The following is a 21,528-nucleotide window of genomic DNA, read 5'->3' on the forward strand; positions in this document are numbered from 1 at the left end:
AATTTGAATCAAACAAGAGTGATCAATTCAATAACTTGAATCAAATTAGACAGTCAATCCTAAATAAGTGATAGGTATGTATCTCCTATAATTCTCCACCATTCCCAACAAAAATTCTGTCCTCTCTTCTCTCTGTATCAACACATAAACACGCGTTTATATAATACACACATACACACACATATATATACACACACAAGCGAACCACAGCTTCACCATTTACTGCCTGCATAGCATGCACAAGAATGTAATCTATTCAAACATCATCTGTAAAATGGGTGCAACACCCACCACTCTTATAGCTACTATGAAAGCATAAGTACAGTGTCCTGGTACACAGTAGGCATTCAATGAATGACTCCTGTATTTGTCCTTTTAGTGGGGAGGGGGAAGCAGTAATACCACTGCCTTCTTGGACTGGTCCCATTGCTCCTCTAACGGTTTCTTTATCTATAAAACAATGAGGTCTGGTTTAACAGCTTTAACAGTGATGTCCCTAGAACTGCCTTCCAGTTTAATTAGACCCGTATAGACATCTTTCAGGTTATCCCGACTTGGGGGCACTCAACAAAAAAAAGGTTAATGCACCAAGTTGACTCAGGGTAACTTTTTGTCTTTGTCAGTAAGATTACTCACCAAATGTTGGAGGGCGGGGGGGAGGCAGATTTCATTTTAATTTACTGGTGGCTTCTCCTCAGCATCTTACTCTTAACATCACAAATCTGAACTAATACTTTAAAGGTGCACTCATAGATTTTTCCACCTCTAATTTCTCAGTTCCAAGATAGCATCTCTTAGATTTTGTTTAAAATTTGTTTAAAAATTCAAACACATTAAAAAAAAACCAAAAACCTAATGCATACATATGATCAGTCAAAAGGTGAAACAAAGAAAAAAAATCCCCATCTCCAACTATAATCCAAAACCAATTGCCCCAGATTAAAAAAGGATTTAAAATGTCAGCTCTGGTGGTGTTTTCATTATGCTCTGTTGCAAATGACATTCTATAGTAACACAAGAACAACAAAAGTTTGATAGTTAAGATCATTTAAAGATCTATTTCCATGTACAGTTTTGATGTCGAACATTGAAAACCCCAGGACTTTGAAGCCCATGTCACAACAATTCTATACTCACTACAGAGCCTTAAACAATTCGGCTTTTTAAACACCTGATGGCTCATGGGGCCATCAAGCGTAATCATTTACCTCACAAGCTATCTGTCCATCTGCCTTAAGGACTCAAACATATTACATCTTGCAAACTTATTTAATAGATTCTTGTGGGAAAACGCCATTGAAAATATGTGCCGCAGATTTAGAAAAATCAACACCAGAAAAGCTCTGTGTCTTACGTAAGTTCCTTTTAGGAACAGGCCAATATCTAGCTGACGGCACTTCAAGCCCAAATGGCAACAGACCATAAAAGACAACGGGTCCAGAAAACAATAAACCCGTACCTCTACCCTCTCCATTGTCTGCATGTGGCAATAAGATACACTTGGAGGTGAATTTCAAGCATTTTCAACTTGTCATATTCCTTCCCACGCACCCCTATTCCCCAAAGACCAACTCTAATGTGAGTTAATTACAAACTCTTAAGGAAAACATGCTACAGTACTCTTAGGGCTTAAGGAGACATAGAATCGATATTTTGGAAACAATAATATTATTTACAAATCCTCTATTTTTTTTTTAAGCTTCAATTAAGCTAGAGTTGAAAAAGACTTTGAAAACAACTTGAGTTTAACTCAGTAATCTAACACATGGAATAACTAACACATTTGGAGAGAAATGGGTTGAAGTCATATTAGGATCTTCAGAGCTGACTCCATCCTTAAGACAAAAACGCTCTATTCAGAGTAGTTTGCTCCAGTCACATTCATCCACTAAATGAAAACGATAAATTAAATTTTCATAATTAATAATTTAACTGAAGAGAGAGAGCATCTTTCAAAGGCCATTAACACTTTACACTCAGAGAATATTCTTAGCAGGTGACCATCAATTGCACAATTATGACCAAGAAAATCTTTGGTTCGGCCTTGACACGCTAAGGAGCAGAGGAGAAAACACACAGAACTTTCAAATTAGCTACCTGTGTAAACTTGTGTTGAAGGTAGCTATTTTAGGGGCGGTGGGGTGAGAAGCCAGCGATCTCTCGAAACAAATATCATGGGAACGGTACTAATCAAGATTAACTTCACAGAGAAAACTGCCAAAGGGAAATTCAATATTTTAATTTACATTATCTGATTATCTTAGTTGGACAATGAACCTGACCACGTGTAAAAGCAAGTTAACATTCTTAATATCGACAAGAAGGACAATTCACATTTAACAGATTTTCATCCCTCTCCTCACCTTTTCTTTTTCCCCTCCTAAATCCTAGGGGCTCAAATAATTGGCCACTGCGGAGCTTCTCAAGAATCTCTCAGCTCATAACATTTAACATCCTAGAAAAAGAATCTAGCACCGTAGGGGAAAGTTAGTTGCCAGGGAAATGGATCATAAAGCTCGGAATGGCCTGAAAATTGCAACGGATACAGCAAAGTGCCAGAAAGAATATGAATGTTATCTAGGGGTGCGTACAATAGGAAACATTTTATATGTACTCTTACCAAGGAGAGCAGTCCCTTTTTCGCTCGATTAATTGCAGCTTAGATTCACTATCACATTTCTTGACTGATAAGAGACAACTGTGTATATTCCAAGCCTGAAATGGACACAGACCTTTCATCCCCACTCCTGGCAACCTTCGAGGCTGTCTTTTCAAACATGCCTGAAATACAAGCAGATCCTATTGCCTCCAGAGTGCCTCAGCTGATAAGAGTAACTTTCCTATCAAGACTAACGAGACCGGAGAAAAATGAGGCATACTTTCCTTTGCTAAGGAATCCGAGCTCTCGACTTCTCCCAATAAACTCTCTAGTTTGACGACGTGTAAAACAACCACAATCACATTAATTATTAAATTATAGGCTGCATATCAGACAAACCACCGTGATTACGTAAAAATTACCTCTAATTTCTGCAGAGTACACCTGGCTATTTTAATGTTTTGTAATTATCTCCTCCTCCCCTTTTTTTCCTCCCCCCGCCCCTCACCCCAGGAAAAGGATTTTTGCAAAGGGTAAGACAAGAGGAGCGGACAATTTGGCAAGAAGAGATCTGTAAACGGGCCACGAGAGCTCCAGCAGCCCCGAATTTCAAATGACACGAGCGTGCACGCGCTCACCCCACCCTGGGACGCCGCGCCCCGCTCGCCGATCCCCACGCCCAGACCCCGGGACCCCGCGTCCGGCTCTCTGGTCCCCGCTCTCCGCCCCACCCCGGGCTCCGCCGCTCCTCCGGACGCGCTCCCACCTCTCCCCGCATCCAGCGCCGGCTCCGAACCCAAGGGCGCGGCCGAACCGGAGCCGCCCCTCGTCCCCAGGGCGCAGGAGCGCCGCCGCCCGCCCTCTCCCTCCGCGGAGCTCCGGACCAGCGTCCCGGAGGCGGCCGGGCGGCCACACTCACATTCTGTCTGGAACTAGCAGGCGGCCCTCGACCATCATGTCCGGGAGGAAATCCAGCTTGAAGGCAGAAGTCATGTTCGCGGCGCGCGCTCTGCGCTCGGGAGCCGGGGGCGGCGGTGCGCGCGGCCGAGCGGCGGCGGGCGGCGCAGACGGGCAGGGACAGGTGCGCGCGGCCTCCCCGCGGCGGCCGCCCGAGCCGGCACTTGTCACATTCTCTCCACGCCGCTCTCCGCCAATCCCTGCCGACACCCAGCGCCCGGGCCGCGGGCCGCCCAGCGCCAGGTGCGGCGAGCGGGGGCGGAGCGCCGCGCCCGCCGCGCAGCCGCTTAACCCCTGCGGGCCCGCGCGCCCGGCCCCCGGGGGGAGGAGGGCGCGGCGGGACCGCCCCCTGGACAGATCGCCGCCCGGCCTGCGGTCCTTGGCGTCCAGACTTGCACACCCGTCCCCCGCGCCGGCTGGGTCCGGTCCCGTTTCCAGGCGCCTGGCACGAGGCCCGAATGACCGCTTGTCGTGGGTTGAATGCCACCGTATTGCCCAAGCCCCGTGCACGCCACGAGCGCACCCGAACTCCCCAACGGAAGCCACGAGAGACGGATCATCACCGGGCTTAGTTTAAATGCTCGTCGGTGGGCTGTGCTCGCCCGTGTATGAACTCACCACAATAACTGAAATAGCATTCGTGGTTGAGCCAAAGTAAATATCAGAGAAACGGCCCAAGTTGACATTTGGGGACTTTTCAGTGCTTCAAGGAGAAAGATGCACGAATCCCTGCACGATTTTATTTCCTTTTGTATCATCTTGAAAACATTGAGACGTATACGGGACTGAAACTAAGAGTGATAAATCACCTTTTCTTTTAAAACGGTACATCACGAATTGGTCATTTCCAAGTATTTAACACAATGATTAAAAACCAAGGGTGGCTTCAGGAAAGAGTGCTGGGTCTGTAATGGCCGTGAAGCGTAAATACTCATTTAAGATCTGTGACCAATTTACTAATAGGAATTGGGAAACAGGACAGAACTCTCACGAAGACAAGAAGGGAGATCGATTTTCCCAAGTGATTTGTGAAAAATTTTAAAAGATAAGTATAAGGTGATGTTCTAATTTGGCGGCCTCGTGACTTTTGTTGCTGCGTTTTTTAGATGAAACTGAAATTTTCACAAGGTCAGAAGCCTGTAAAACTTGTGTGTAGCCTATTTCACATTCTAAAGAAACCTCATAAATTGCATACTAGAAGTTTCATAGCTTGCCTCTTTTGGTAATCACTTTGAATTTTATTTTGAAATGATGTTTCACACCTAGGGGTGTAGTCAGCCAGCAGCGGGTTAAATAGGTCACGTGGCATTGTATCACGTGGCATTGTATCACGTGGCTTTAAATGTATCTGACACCATTATAGGAGAAAAAAATTGTTTTTCTCACCAATTTCTTGTATTATAATGAGATAGGATCATCTTTAGAGGTTATGAAGGAATATGGATATTTATATACCAATATGAAATCCACACATCAATTGTAAATCCTGCCTTGAGCAATTTGGAATAACAGGCCTGGTGTACTTATTTAGGTCCATACATACTTAATTGACTTGATTTTCTTCTTCAGCTGAGCAATGTATTTGGCTTTTGACCGAGATGGTTCTAAGATAGGTGAAGGGCTAGGACCAACCTTCCTCTTAAATACTGCCTTTCTGTGGAACCAGCTCTAGATTCATCAAGAACTGAAAAACAGATACAGTAAATGAATTCTTATACCCAAATGCCCCAACTTTTCCTAATAAGTTACATTTTCTCCCTACCCTCGTTACTGCAGACTCTTTGAAAGAATTTTGTTGGTCTTTCAATAACCTTGATAAAATTAGCCAGATAAATGAGACAAACCTCGACAGTTCCTGATTTTGAAGATATGATTTATATAACTCCCAAATGTAGATAAGCAGCTGACTCTATAATAAAATTATCTGAAGAACGAACGAACAGAACCGGCCTCCAGAACACAACTGCATTCATCAAAAAGGAAAATGTTTTCCAGGCTGCTATGGAATGAAGCTCCATGCACATCTACATCCTAGAAGGTAGAAAAAGCTTCATTAACATGTGCATTTCTGAAATATTTATTTTCTCTTTAATTGCATGTGAATTAGTTGGGAGATGCTGTAGGGGAAGGCCTCTTACTGACTTAAGCCTTCTCAGCAGTTTGTTAAATTCTAGGCTCCAATCCCTTGAGGCAATAGTGGATTCAAAGCAGCTTTTAATCATACTATAAGGAGGGTGAGGAAGTATGTAAGTAGGTCATAGAGAAAGAACCACGAGTGCATAGGTTACTGCCTTATTTAACAACTACAGTGTGTCCCAGAGTTTTCAAAGCACATTTGCTTTGGCCATGTAAAGTCAGAAGCAAACCTGAGGTCAGATATAAAAGAAGACTGGCTCGTACATGAAATACAGTGACAACGGGAACGAAGGAAAGCTTCGGATGTAGCTGAGCTGAAATAGTTTGGTTGCCAAATACATAAATAATAGAGTGACTGCACAGGCTCTTAATGTAGGTGCCGGAGAGAAGCAAAGTCCACACACACATACATCCACCCCATAGGGGTGTGTTTCTATGATCACAGCACCTCCACAATAGCCGTTTTAAAAAAAAATACAAAAATTCAAAAGCTCTTGAGCTTAAAAACAAAAACAAAACAAAACATCCAAACAAATACCACTTGATGAAAAGCTTCAATCTATCATTTCTCTGCTTTGGCAGAAGAAAAAAAAAAAAACACCTAAAACAACTCGACGCACCACCCCACCCCCCGCCTTTTTAATTTTCACTCTGTGACGAGCCGTCAGGTATTATGATTTGGTAGTTGGAATTATTTTGCAGAAAGCTTGACTGAGCCCTGCTAAACACACGGGGTTCAGAGACGCTATTTTATTGCCAAGGTTCTTACCAACGGCAGTGAAAGGGGGTGAGGCCATGGTGAGCACCCCCTCCTGGGCCCAACCTGGTGGGTGACCCCTCTGTGTGCTGATCACCCTGGGGACCAGGCAGTGGGGAACCACGCAATTTCCTCACCGTTTTTGCCTCACTGTAGAAAAACCTTAAGCTGGTCCCTAAGCCCATCCCCCTACCTTCCCTAATTGTCTGTTTTTTTTAATCAACTTGCTATTCATTTCCCAAACAAAAGGCAATTCAAGAATTGGAAGCACTTCAAGGGAAAGTTTCTGAATGACCTCATTTTATACGAGGCCTCCCAAGGCAATCGGGTGCACGGCGCTGTTTCAGCACTGCCCCGCTTTGCTGCCCCCCCCTCCCGCCCCCAGCCTCATCTCAGACTGAGTTTTCTCCCATGGTCATTGTTTGAGCGCTGAATTATCACTGGCAGTAAAACACACACACACACACAACCTCTCAAAAGAAACAGAGTGCTAATGAATGCATCTTTACGTGGAGTACACACTGCTCCAGTGCAAAGTATTCGATTTCCGTCACCTGCCTTCATCAATGCACCAGGATAGAGTCCCTGACTATAAACATTCCAACATTTTTGCACAAAGTTTATACCGTAACTTAAGAGACCGGGGCCCGATAGTGATAGATGCTTATAACCCAACAGCTAATCTTCTTCTCCTGCAGACATCCCTGTATATTTTATGACGAATTTCCATGTTTAAATTATTCCCACATATAACATCATGGGTCACAGCCCCTTTAAAGCAGCAGACAGTCGGCCACGCAACTATAGACGTACACATCCTGTCCCATCTTCTCAAACAGGCACCTTCACTGAAGGGCTTTTCTCCCCTCACTTCTGGCTCTTTATTACAAACTAGAATCCAAAACACCTTTTCCCATCACCTTTTCAAAGCCAAATTTTATTAACATAGCTGTTCTAGTTTTAAAAAAGCCCAGTGTGCTGAGATTCGTTTGGAGCAGGAAAGGCCCTAGGAGGGACGCGGGGAATGGGATTCCCATCACTGGGGGTTTTCCAGCCAACAAATGTGAAATCCACATGAATTTTAAGTACCTGGGAAAGTTTCTCCATGGCCATGTGTTTGTTCTTGGCTTACCCCAGTTTCATCAGCAACTTGCAAAAATAAACAACGGTGTCTTTTTCCATGTGCTTAAAAACCCCCAGATAGATCCTTAAGTGATGCATTATAAAGGTATATTTTCTTAGCTCCATAATAAAGGTATCCCTTAAATACTTCCATCACCAGTCACAAGTTTAAGTGATCTTATTATCCGCTGCCCCCTGCCCCCATTTTGAAAGGTTCTGGAATAGTGACTTTATCACATTCCTAAATGGACTTCAGTAAAGTCACACTACAGTAAAGATGACATTGTGATCAAACTCTTATTTTACTTTTTTTTTTTTTTACGGGAATTTTCAGCCGTTGCTCTACCTCGAGAGCAGCTGCTACTGGCTTTTTGCAATCTTGTGTTTTTCTGAATCTGTTTTCGACAGAGCCGAAGACATAATGGTGAACTTCCCTCCCATCTGAAGAGACCCTCCAACGGACGATGGGTTGTTTGTGTACATACCTTCGCACTTGGAAATGAGGTGCCCCTCTAGGGTTTCCAGAAGCTTCCACTCCAAGGGGATGAAATGCTAATACTGTGGACCTGGCAGGCCTCGCGCCGAGCCAGCTCATCACTTCCCTCTGGGTCTTACATTTCCCTTTTCCTTTCTTCATTCTCCTTGCTGTGGCCTTCTTTCTCTCCCTCCCCCCTCAGCTTTCTCTTTCTCTCTCCTGCTTTCTCTCTCCAACGGAAGCCAGACAATGCCAGACAGCCTTCCTCCACAGCTGCGGCGCGGAGGAGGCAGGTGACCACCAAAGTGGCAAGTCTTGGGGGCTCATCTGTCGGGGAAGTCGTTTGCCTGGTCCAAGGCTGCGTTCTCAGCTAGGAACAGCTGTCTCTGGGGTGCCCCCTCTCCACACATCATCATGGGGTGGAGCGGGGAGGATGTAAGACCGTGTCCCGCAGAGTAAATAAACAGGATTTGAAAACTGGGGAGGAGAAGAAGGCTGGCCTGGTGATGTGTACACGGAGGCACTCAGAAAACACAGCCTCCAAAGGAATGTCCCAGGGGCCTCTCAAAGATGCTGAGATTTGTCAAGACTGTATCGGGTACCTTTATCTGGTGCCAGCCTGGCGGCAGGAACAAAATTTATAGCTATCAGGATGGGGTTTTCAGTTCCCTGGCAATCGGCCCTTGAACCACCCCCTCCCCCAAATGTTTTCCCCAATCGGCCAGAAGTTCTCATTTTACTGTCACGTGCTATAAATTTCAAAAAGAGAAACTACTGTTTGACAAAACACAACAGCTGAGTGGCGACAGCTGGGTGGATATGGCAGTAGGCATAACATTAGGTCCAGAGAGAAAGCTCCAACAGGTGGGGGTGGATAAATAGAGAAAGGAAGTTTTAAGCTTTCCTGGAGGGATTGGGGGAGTAGTCTGAAGCTGATCTTGGCAAGAATCAAAATCTGGAACTGAGAGGGACTCTCCAGAGGTCTGAGAGCCCCACTGGCCTCAGTGTCTCTCCTTTTTCTGAACAAATACATCTTGAAGAAGAGGAAGGATTAAAGAGACCAAATGCTTGGACTGCGTGTAAAACAAAACACACTTACCCACATGATGATGGATTCCCCATCAAAGAGCTTTTCCTTCCAAGGATCAGAAGTCATCTGATACGGTGCATGCAGATCCCACTCTCTAAGACAAATGCTACTTGCAAGTGGGGTGAAATAGATGATAAGACTTAAGAACCAAACCTGTTGGATTCTGCATCTGATTCTGTCAGTGCAGACTGACACTGGGAACACGTCACTGAATTTTCTGATTGATCATCTAGATCTTTGCATGTGCTTGGCCATCATTTCCTCCTAGGGATGGATGGCTGAAAAAATCAAAATCTACCATGATCCTCAGATGAGAGGTACAATGTGTTAACCTAATTATTACAACAGCAATTATATAACCAATCTATTAAAGTGACATGTAGGTTGAAAATACATTAAGGTTTTGAGCACAGGAAATTTATTTTTTCTCTATAATATAGTTCAAATCTCTAACTATTTTTAGCTTTATGATAGAGGTTTTTGAAAATCCCAAATGACTTTTTCTTTAAATTTGCTTGTGATGCTAATTCCTATGAAGTCCATTAGGGGAAAATAATTCTCTTTTTCTTCCTCTTAAAAGAACTAACCAAAACCGTCATGAAAAAGCGGTGTAGTGATCTACCCAAGCTGAGTGGAAATGTGTTATCTTGTCTTATCTCTATGGATGAGTGTAAACCTTTATGTGACCTAGTCAGTTAGTCTCTCAACACTCCCTGGTGGAGGCTAACAACTGCATTTGCACCATATCATAGGAATATGGTGAAGTAAGAGCAGAGGAGCAATGTGAATGACCCTCTGGTCTGAGGAAGAAAGGGGATGAAGTGAAGGAGTTTTGTTTGGCTTTGTTTTAATAACAAAGATGAATCCAAGGTGTTCCAAGGACAACTTCTTCCTCCTGCTCCCTCCTCTGTCCTTCAAGACCCCCTCCCCTGCAATACACACTGCTTGATACCTTCATGCCCATTGTTCCCGCTCTGTTTCAAGACTGTTGTGAACTTCCTAACTGCTGAGATTATGTCACATAGTGTATCTGTTGCTTGGTTGGTTCTGATTACAGTATGACAGATTTTGGTCCCTGATGTAGGTTTAAAGACACATTTTAATTTCATCATGCTTCAGATTGCCCTATTATTCCCTCCAACATGTGTTCCCATTACACAGATTAAAGGATGAGAAAAGTGAGGCATAGGTGCTTTAATTCAAAGACCTCAAGGGAGTTGTAAGAACTCAGACGCAAAAATGGCTATGGTTTTCCCTTTCTTACTGTACAGCTTCCCTGGTATGATACTAAGTATGGACAAATTGAAGTGCATTGTGAAAATGTGGCATCAGAGGAAAATATGACTTTCAAGGGTCAAATATCCAACAGTTGTACTTTCAAGTTGGCCATGGAGGAGTTTGCCTGAGTCCTCACTTAGAATCCCTTCCACCATGGGTTATATGTCTAGGGGCATTACTTTCCCCCTCTTAGTGTGAAAAGTGTTAGTCACTCAGTCGTGTCTGACTCTTCGAGACCTCATGGACTGCAGCCTGCCAGGCTCCTCTGTCCATGGAATTCTCCAGGCAAGAATACTGGAGTGGGTAGCCATTCCCTTCTCCAGGGGATCTTCCCAACTCCAGGATCGAATATGGGTCTCTCTCTTGGTCTCAGTTTTTTTCGTCTTTGAAATGGAAATAACATAACTACCATTATCTCTTAGATATCTGGGAAGATGAAATTATATAAAATAAAAGAGGTCCCCTAGTGTAGCGTCAGGTACAGAGTCAATAAGGTTGGGATTTATTCTTAATTCCAATTATAATACTCCTACCTCTCAATCTTTATTTAAACCTGGAACTGGCAGATGGGTAAGCAAAGAGAACAGCAGTCCTAATCCTTTTGTCTTTGTAGCATTAAAGTTTTCACTGATACTTCTAAGGCCAGCAGCCCTAACCCAGGGTGGGAAGAAGGGTACAGTTTATACAGGATGGGCATTGAGCATCCGGCAGCTGGTGACAAGAGCTCCATCCCTTTTGATCAAGTCAGTTTCCAAAGAGAAAGTCAAAATGAACCCTAATTGCCACCACCAGGAATTCTCACCGTCCATCACCAGCTCAGTGCATTTCCACTCACAGAGATGCTTCCTAAGTCATCTCTGAATGAATGGGGAAGCCATGTCACAGAACCTGAAAGAGCTGAGGTCCCAGACCAAGATATTCAAAAAAGCAAGGTGTGACAATGACGACACCTGCAAGCGCCTGTACCACTGAGATGGGCAGTTTTGCAGGAGGGATGACAAGCGTCTGATTCGTTCCTGCAGCAGGTACCATGGTGCCCCTTCGCGTCAGTTCACACACCAGCTGGGAGCCAGCAATGCCATCCATAAGTTTCAGCACAGTTTTTACCGATTGCAGCTGCAAGCCTTCTCAGCCAGGGATTTGAAAAGCCACAGCTATCGATAACTTCAAACCTCATGCTCTTCGTATTCATGACAACAAAGTTTGCTGAAGTGAATGATTATGGAGGAAAATTCTGGTTTTTGTTTTTCTCCGAGGGCACACTGGCATATCCTGCTTCCTAAACGGCAGTGATTCATCACGACCCTAGGCAGCCAATCATGGGCGGGTCACCATGGAAGGGGGTGAGGGAGCAGCCGAGCTGTCCTGGTAACACATGCCACTCTGGGCTGCTGCCACCCTCCCCCACAGATGCCGTTCCCCATTAGCTATGACGGTCTTGACATACCAGAAAATGTGCTGGGATAAGTCACAGTCAGAGGAAAGCTCTGATCAGATAAACATACCTGCACAGAACAACCCCCGATGACACTGCATGAAGCAGAAGGCTGCCTCTGGGGACAAAGGGTCCTTCATCTGAAATCAGGGTTAACCAGCACATTTCTGAGTGGAGTGGAGGATCAGACACACAAATACACACGCACACACGCACACGCACACGCGCGCGCGCACACACACACACACACACACACACACACACACACAGAGTCTCTCCCTCTTACATGTACATCTAGCTTCCATCTCAGCCTGACCTCTGGAGATGAGTACCGTGGGATCAGAAAGGTGTTTCAGCTCCAGGACACTTCATTTCAATTCTTAATGGGCTACAGCCCTGAAACCTCACATACACGTTCCTTCCTCTGACACCCTCTTCCCCATGTCAGTTAAATGAAATGCCACGGATCTTAATCCTCTCCAAAAACCACTGCCTCATCTTTCCTACAGAATAAAAGTCACTGCGAGTTCAGAAAAATTCCCAAAGCCAGTAATAACCAAGAAGGAAGCAATCAATAGTGTGATGAAAGGAGAACCCACCTCCCCACCCTCAACATATCCCCCAGGAATTACCAAAATGTAGAAAGAAATTCAATGAAGGCTAATCAAGATGATCTAAGACATTACTGCCACAGAGTGAAATATACTTTTTACTATTGGAAGAAGGGCAGATAAATGCTGTGGGAGCCGCAGGAGATGATTCTTAACAAACTGCTTTCTGTTAATGACTTTTATAGAAATCTCTACACAAGAGACTGAGTCTGATATTTCTGGTTTTCTCACTGTTATGATTATACCAAATCAAGGTATGTTTTTCGTGGACAGATTCCGACCCCCTAAACACGGAGAGATCATTCCCAGGTACCACGCTTGCTTTTGGATTTTACCTTCTTTTCATCAACCTAGGTATTTCCAGGGCTGCGAGCAATGAACTTTCTATCAGCCACATTTTCACTTAATTAACCACCCTGATTACAATAATTAGTATTGATTCACTCTTCCAATGACTTCCTAGGTATTCCAGCACAATCTGCACTTGCTCTAAAGTTCTAGATATGAATATTAATCAAAGGCCTTTCTTTGTTTTTCAGCCCCAAAGGGATATTATGCAATAGTATGCACTCATATTTTGAAAAGCAAAAACCGTGAGGTTTCATTTTCACAAATAAAAGAACTCTTCGGACGTTGAGGTTACATATCTTGCAGCCTGTGGTCTGCTGAACACAGCTGCGTATTCCCGAGGCTCCTATGTGCAAGGACTCGGGTGCAACTGTGACTCTATTGAAAGAAGCCATTTTCCCAGTTTGACTCATCTGTTCCTTTTCTGCAAGTCTGGGCTTAGGATTAAAATTCATTTTGACATTTGTTTAGGTCACCTTGGAAGGGAATCATCCCAACATAGAAGTTGATGGCAGGATACAGATTGCATAGCTTGTTACTGTTGTGGAAATAGATGTGGACAAGTTGGCCAACTTCCGGCCATCTCCCACTCCCCCATCAGGCTAGAGGACAAGATAGCTATGTGCTGGACGCTGGAATGGGGGCCTCCGAATTCTGGAAGCTGGTAATGATTGGGTCAAAGCACGAGTGCGTAGGGGGTTCCCTTGTTCTTGGACCTAATATGATCACCCAGGGATTAGGGTGAATAGATCACAGATGAATGATTATAATTTAGTCAAAAATTTAACATGGAGTTTGCTAAGGTATTTTTTTATTTCAGCATGCTTCTGACAGGCAGCTGGGAAACACAGGACACTACTTTTTTTCCCCCAAATCACAAAAAAATTGCTTTGTGACCTTTGTTTTAGAAAAAAAAATTTCCTATGAAAGCAGAATCTAAGTGTGCTGGTAACAGTGGGCCAGTTTCAGATAGAAAGGTTCACCAATTACCTTTTATGAGCTCATCCAAAAGCAATTATTGGCTAACCCAATGGAATGAGCCGTTCATATCCCTTTGGAAGTAAGAGAACATAATCATAAAATCCACTTTACTTACAATGGATAACTTTAAAAATATAATTATTCTACAGATACGTTATGGGTTCAGCCAGGCTCTGAAAATATTATCAATAGAAAATTTATGTTTGAGAAGGCAATTTATTGAGCTTGCAACATGAATTTTTCACAATTTTGTATTAAATATAACATTTCAGCCTAAGTTTGAAAAATTGAATGCATGTCCAAACTCTGAAAAATAGTTAATGTTTCATAGCTGGTTTATAAGGGCTACATCTTACTCCTTATTTACTGGCAACATCACTAATCTGAACACAATATAATCCAAGAAGAAATATTTGTAATTAAATATATATATATCTTTTAAAATTTGCCCTTTAAAATAATTTCCCTTCTGTTTCTAAGAATTAGGTTCTAAATCTCAATGAATTTACGAATATTTTTCAATCTACTGCTCTGGCACAAACAGCTAATTAAAGCAAAACATTAAAATGTTAGAAAAGACATATTCCTTATGGAAACAAATGTCAGTGACATAATTTTCATGTATATCAGTTACCATTTAATCTTCTAGGATCAGTTCCTTTATAGCTAGTGTGAGGATAAAAATGTTTTTAATGTTGGAGAAGTTTGAAACTGATTTTTCTATTTTCTCTTTTTGAAGTCTCACTGTTTTCACCTGAGAAACCAGTGCCTATGTTATAAAAGGAAAGATTTTTGAAGATGTGAGACATGTTTGCCCTGCATAGAAATGCATTTTATAAGCACATAATCACATATCAAAAATCAATATATTCTGTAGAGACCTTTAACTTAACGATTTAAGAGGCTGGCTATGATAGTTTGTGACCAAAATTAGGAGGGCAAAAGTTCTCACTTGTCCTTGAATTTCTAAACTGTTTATCTACCTGGATGCCAAAAGAGGAAGCAGACACTAGAAATCATAATTTACTTAAACATTAGAAATATTCCTCTTAACTTTGCTTTAGTGCTATGTTCCGTAAGTCCACCAAACAGGCATATTTTAAATCCTCAAGCATTAAATACTGTAGAGGCATGTCTGATAACAAGGTATTTGCTAGAATGATAATGGTATTACAAGCATTCTCAATCAATGAGTTTCTTTCTGTAGTTTAACAGAGAGGTAAGTAATAAATCTCTAACTTAATCCAACCAACATAGCTGCAAAATGCAAAAAGCCCTACGAACGGCAGATATTAAATTTTTTAAATGCACAAAACCACAAACAAGCAGTCCTAAAAGCTCTTCAATCTGGATAGTCTATACAAACAAGATTAAAACAGATAAAAAGGGTGTTGAGAAAGAAGAAGGGGAAAAAAAAAAAAAAAACCCAGACATGCATTAAGCTAGTTTGACAGCTCCATTGTTCAACGGGTCCCATTGTCAGACCCATAGATGTATTCAGTGCTACAATGTCTGCTAGCAAATAAACAAAAGACTACATTTTTCAAAGCAGGATGCCAATTCTATCATAATTCTTTCTCTGCTTCCCAAAAGGTGGCTCATTCTTGGTAAGCGGTAGGACCCTTACACAGATGCAGGAAACAAATATTTGCTTTCAATACAGAGGGACCCAGGACGCCATGCATGAATAGAGGTCTTTAAACAGGTACACATTTTGGCAAACAGGATAAAGTGATCCAAACCTGGTAACACAGAAGGACTATTTAGGTAGGCTAAGTCCAGATTAGAGCGGTATCTGGAACGCAAGTCTAATATGGAGTCTCCTTAGCTCCTTTCTCGCTGAGTATTCCATGCAGAGTGCATAATAATGAAAGAGGCTTAGACATTGCAAAGGAAAAGACAAACCCAGAGCCAGATTCGGAGCCTTTAAAATTATCCACTGGCCGCGCACAAATAGCAGCAAGCAAATACATGATATGCTTGCAAAAGGCAACTCCTGCAAATATAACTCGTCCACAGGAGTCCTTCTCCTTTCTCTCGCTTGCTCTCTCTTTCTCCCAATCTTTTGGTCTCGATTTCGTTTCCCTCTTTTCCCCTTCTCTCTCTCTAGATTCTTTTTTATTTTTTTCTTCTAAGATAAGGAAGCTGCTTGATTCTGACCGTGATGACAGTCTCAGCCAGCTCTGAAAACTAGCAAGGCATACATTAAAACAAAGAACACAGCAACATACCTTAAAAGCAGCTCTTCATTTCTCATAGTAACAGCGGATTTGGGACAGCGCATGCTTTCTGCACAGATACACTGATAGTCTCAACAAAAGCCAGTTCAGAAGTGCGCTCCAACATCAATGCCACAGTAGCTGTTCACTAATGCGCGCTCCCCCCTCTCTCTCTCCCTCTCTCTCTCCCTCCCTCCCTCTCCTTCTCTCTCTCTTTCTTCACTCTCTTCTCTAGTCAAATTCTGAATGGTAGAGCAAAGGGGCTCCCGCAGATCCACTAAGTAGAAATAATCCTCTCTGACAAGTTATGTTGTCTAAGCATATTTTTACATTAATACACCGTGCTGCCTATAGGGGTCTTGCTTGCATTCGCTTGAGCCTGGCTGGTGTGAGTTCTCCTAATTACCATCTTCAGAAATTGGAAAGAAAAATAAGTCACTCATTTACCTCTTTGTCTTATACATTTCATAGCAAAACCAAGTACATGTTTTCTCTTTGCCATCTACTGTCAGCAAGCCTCGCAGATGACTCACAGAAGATGTGGGTGGGTCAGGGTGCTAAAAAGGAATTTTTGCTTCTCTTTTTTGGGACGCTGAATTCACAGCTGGATTCATCTCTTCCTCGCCCCTTGTCCTCAGAAAGAGTGACAAGGTCAAGACCCTTAGCCCAACTCTGGATTGAGGATGGGGAGGACAGAGGTTGCAGAAACTTGGAAAGATTTTAACTCTGTGAGCACCAGAGTTCCTGGAGGTCAGGGCATAACCCACCTGCAGCAGGACTTCTAAAAGAGGTAGGCAATGCAAAGACTGTTTGGTCATACTGAAATCCTAATAGCCAGTGGAGCATCTGCCTCAAAAGACCAATTAGAATGCTCTTTTCCAAAATAAGAAAAAAACTCCTGCTTCCGTACTTCATTATCCTCACTGGGCTTAGCATATACAGTTAGCCAAGGAAATACACACGGTACTTCTGTTTATTGGAATTATAAGAATTCCAGGCATATTAACCAAGTAAAACAGTAAGTTAAACACACACAGGAATGACAAGATGCCATGGATGGAATAGTCAGTTGTCCAAAACTGCAAATGAAGGCTTTGCTCTAGGAGGTGTGTGCTGATCGGAAGCCAAAAATGCGCTCAGCTTGGATGGAGCGACACAGAACACAGCCTGAAACAGAGCTGGCTCACGGAACACTGGTTTCCCCACTCCCGGGATCCAACACGTCACCTGTTCTCATCAGCACCTCCGTAATAATCTGGACTCAAAATATTTGTGGGAACAATAGTGGGGTGGGGAAAATCATGGTGCGCCCCATTATCCTCTCTTTTGGAGATCTGGAATGCACCCCAATATCTTTTTAAAAATATTTTTTAAAATGTGGACCTTTTTTTTTTTTTTTCATTTTTTTAAGTCTTTACTGAACCTGTTATAATAGTGCTTCTGTTTTTTATGTGTTTTGTTTTACTGGGGGGACAGGGAGCATGTGGCATCTTAGTTCCCCCACTAGCGACTGAGCCTGTACCCCCTACACTGGAAGGTGACGTCTTAACCGCTGGACCACCAGGGAAGTACCACATCCCCAGCATCTTCCTAGATCTCTGACCTCTAAACTTAGTCTTGGCCCACAGATAAGGAGATGAAGATGTTCTAGAGGGTGAGGATGGTGCTTTCAGGGTTACTGCCCAGTAATCACGCTTAGTTTATCAATAGGGCTGATAATAACAAGCAGCAGTGACTGAAAGCAGTCCCCATTCCCATTTCTAGACGGCAAGAAGATCCCACGATGAAGCACTGGACTGGGATCAGAGAATGAAGCCTCAGCTCTGTCCTTAAAACAAGCATATTTTCTCATTGCCTTCCTTCATCATCACGTCTGAGAGTGAATATATAAAAATGAAGGACCTTGCCAGGGAGACGTACTATGTACAACCTAAGGTACTCTTTTGGAGCAAGATCAACACCATATAAATGATTTGGAACCAGAGACCCTGCAGAGAGAGGCTTTTGAGCTATCTCCCCAGTCACCTGTGTTGAGAGCCGAGGCAGGGCTCACTTCCCCTCTCTAGAGCTCTCTTTGCCCTGTAGATAAACAGGGGCAACAAATGCTCATTTTATATTTTTAATTAATTTATTTTAATTGATTGTTAAATTAATAATTTATTATTAACAAATAATATATTTATTGTTTGTTATATATACATCACTAATATCACCCAGCTGTGCTGGGTCTTTGTTGCTGCACGCAGGTTTTCTCTAGTTTCAGCTAGTGGAAGCTCCTCTTTGTTGCAGCAAATGGGCTTCTCATTGTGGTGGCTTCTCCTGTTGAGGAGCACAGGCTCTGAGTGGGCGGGCTTCCGTAGCTGTGGTACCTGGGCTCAGTTGCCCTGTGGCATGTGGAATCTTCCCTGACCAGGGATCGAACCCGTGTCCCCTGCACTGGCAGGCAGATTCTTAACCCTTGGACCACCAGGAAGTCCTGCTCAGTTATTTTAAAGCCCTGGAAGTGTGAATAATGAAACGATGTGTTCTGTTAGTGCAAATATTAACAAAAAGTGGAATGAGTGGCTTGACACAGGCCATGGTTTTGTGCATCAGAGCAAAGTAAAAATACACCGTTCTGACACAAAACCCTATTTTAATACTTCCATCCAGTTTCTGACAGGGCTAAACTCCGAGGCAAGTACTAACACGTAGCACTAATGCATTTGCTAATCCATAAATAGATTCTTAGCACTGGAAGCCAGGGCTGCTGTGCATGGGGCTATTCCTCTAGTGAAATGAATTATGGATCCAGAGTAGCAAGGACTGGGATGGAATCAAACCATTAAATATTTTATATTCCCTCCACTTCCATTTGAGTCTAGGGACCTAAATAATGAGAAAGCTATTGAGGTAAGAGTTTAGTGCTTATCCAAACACCAGTAAGGTGACAAATTGGGGGTCTTACACTTGCCAGTTGTCTGTGCTGAACTTGGGGATAGAAATATGAGGAATATAAGACAGGTGTGTCCTACTGCACAGGAATTCTCTGACTCCAAATCCACATTGGATCAATCTTTGTATTCTTAATCCACCCAATAGAATAAACTCCATTTAGCTGATTCTTAATAAGAGTTTGTGAAATAAAGGCATGAATTTGTTTTTAACACTTGAAAAGACTTTTATGTTCCATTATTCCTTTATGTGCTCGCATGCTCACTCTCTTAGTCATGTCTGACTCTTTGCAACCCCATGGACTGTAGCCCACCAGGCTCCTCCTTCTATGGAATTTTCCAGGTGAGAATACTGGAGTGGTAGCCATTTCATTCTCCAGGGGATCTTCCTGACCAAGTGATGGAACCTGAATCTCGTGCATCTCTTGGATTGGCAGGTGGATTCTCTACCACTGTGCCATCTGTAGTTGTCTTAACAATTATGGGGTGGGGCACCACTTCTTCCTCTAATTCAAGCATTCTACCAGCACAGCTCACAACCCTGAGAAGGCCTTCCCTGACACTTTGCATGTTTCCCTGTTGAATCCCTACAACACTGCGGGGTGTGCACAGCTGGTCCTGTTACCTGCTCTGCTGAAAAAGTTCAGGCACAGAAACAGTGCCCACAGAAGGTGGATAATGACAGAGCATGGGAGCCCTGTCTAGGCCCCTGTTCTTTCTACTGGGTTGCAGTGCAACTCAGCAGCCCCACTGTGCCCAGGGCTGACAGACGCAACCGGGAAGGCAAGCCTTTTGAGTGGTATTATAATGAAGAACTTCACACTTTTCTAATGTGATACTAATAACCTTAGAGCAGCAGTCTAACCTTCTTGGCACCAGGGACCAGTTTCATGAAAGACAATTTTCCCCTGGACTGGGGGTGGGAGTGGGGTGGAGGAATGGTTTCCAGATGATTCAAATGCATTTCATTTATTCTGCAGTTTATTTCCATCATTATTACATCTGCTCCACCTCAGATCACCAGACATTAGATCCTCAAGGTTACCTATCTTAGAGGACAGATAGTAAATGAATAAAAAATTGATTCGAAGGTTGTGTCTGAGCTACTAGTATTTGTCAGTTTCTTTCAAAACTTTATTTCAAATACAGTTTGAGTTGAAACTAGACAGCCTAAGCACTTTTGGAGACCAATTTTTTGAGGTCATCTCCTATAGGAATTAATTTTTAACAACCCTGATGATTATTAAATTTGGTTTGTAGGGGAAAGTTTTTAAGAGGATAAGGATTATAGCAGTAATTAGCAAAGAACAAAAACACAAACTATTTCAATGCTCCCTATATCCAAGAAGTTTGTTATTAACTGTAGAAATTAATTGTTGAGCTAATAATGCAAGCTTGGTGAGGGGAAAACTGGAGAGGTATAGCAATTGAGAAGTATGGAGCTGAGCTGAGAATCAGCTAGATTTTGTGACCTTTCTAGATATGAGCTTCCTAAAAAAAATGTTTAAAGCTGTACTATATGTGAGTTTCTTTATATTGTAGGTAATTTCTGGGATTAAAAAGCCAAATTTCCAAATCCAGCAAAAAAACGAATTCAACTTTTTTCTGCCTTCTGTGCCTTGTCTTTGCATTTTGATATGTACATTGCAAAAGTAATGGAAAATACCATTTCAATAGAAGGGTACAATATGAAGCATTTGAGATGTACGACCTGGCTGCATAAAATCCTTTGATAAAACAGATGGGACACTAGGGACTTCCCTGGTGGTCCAGTGGTTAAGAATCTGTCTTTCAAAGCAGGGGATGTGGGTTCAATCCCTGATTGAGGAACTAAGATCCCACACGCCATGGAGCAACTAAGCCCACGTGTTGCAACTACTGAGCCTGCATGCCGCGACTAGAGAGAGTCCGTGCCCCAGAATGGAAGATCCACATGTGCAATGAAGGGCCTGCGTGCCACAACTAAGACCCAATAACAACCAGACATAGATAAGTAAATGTTAGAAGAATAAAAGGACGGGACTCTAAACAACATCGAATCTGCTCCTTAGATCCCCGTCAAAAAAGAACCATCTTGGAATGTGGAGGCACTGAAGATATTAAATCTATTTAGTTGCTAGTTTCAGATACTGCCATTGGCCATTCAGGCTGCTAAAGCAAAATACCACAGACCCGGGGCCTTGAAGAAGAAAATGTTTATTTCTCATGGCTCTGGAGGCTGGGAAGTCCTAGAACAAGGCACCAGCCTGGTCAAGTTCTGATGAAGGTCCTCCTCCTGGTTCACAGTAGGCACCTCCTTGCTTTGTCCTCACGTGGTGGAAGGGATGAGGGGTCTCTGTGGGGTTTCCTTTATGAGAACACTAATCCCATGCATGAAGATTCTACCCTCATGACTTAATCCAGAGACCTCACCTCCTAATGCATTGGGCATTGAGCTTTCAACATATGAAATTCGTTGGGGTGGTGGTGGGGGTTGTCACAAACATTCAGACCATAGCAGACATCAGGAATTGTCAGGCCGAACTAAGAAATGTACCACAGTGTTGTGAAAGGTGGAAAGAACACACGAAATCTGTGAAGCGAATAC

The 21,528-nt window shown here is 43.0% G+C and overlaps 1 protein-coding gene across 11 annotated transcripts in view; it reads right to left on the minus strand.

Moving 5' to 3' along the window:
• The window catches only part of CELF2 (CUGBP Elav-like family member 2), a 553,836-nt gene that overhangs the window by 311,273 nt on the left and 221,035 nt on the right, over positions 1–21,528 (minus strand). For 3 of the 11 annotated variants that reach the window (XM_040248491.1, XM_040248490.1, XM_040248492.1), the window contains exon 1: positions 8,057–10,640. The exons of 1 other annotated variant lie outside the window; for it this stretch is intronic. In XM_040248491.1, coding sequence (XP_040104425.1) covers positions 8,057–8,208 — 152 coding nt within the window. In that variant the 5' untranslated portion in view covers positions 8,209–10,640. Of the gene's footprint in view, positions 1–3,518; positions 3,627–8,056; positions 10,641–16,020; positions 17,226–21,528 lie in introns of those variants that run through there. 7 more of the 11 variants (XM_040248502.1, XM_040248501.1, XM_040248500.1 and 4 more) reach the window with 4 other exon arrangements.

The sequence above is a fragment of the Oryx dammah genome, unplaced genomic scaffold (assembly GCF_014754425.2).
Source record: "Oryx dammah isolate SB20612 unplaced genomic scaffold, SCBI_Odam_1.1 HiC_scaffold_10, whole genome shotgun sequence".
Lineage (NCBI taxonomy): Eukaryota > Metazoa > Chordata > Mammalia > Artiodactyla > Bovidae > Oryx > Oryx dammah.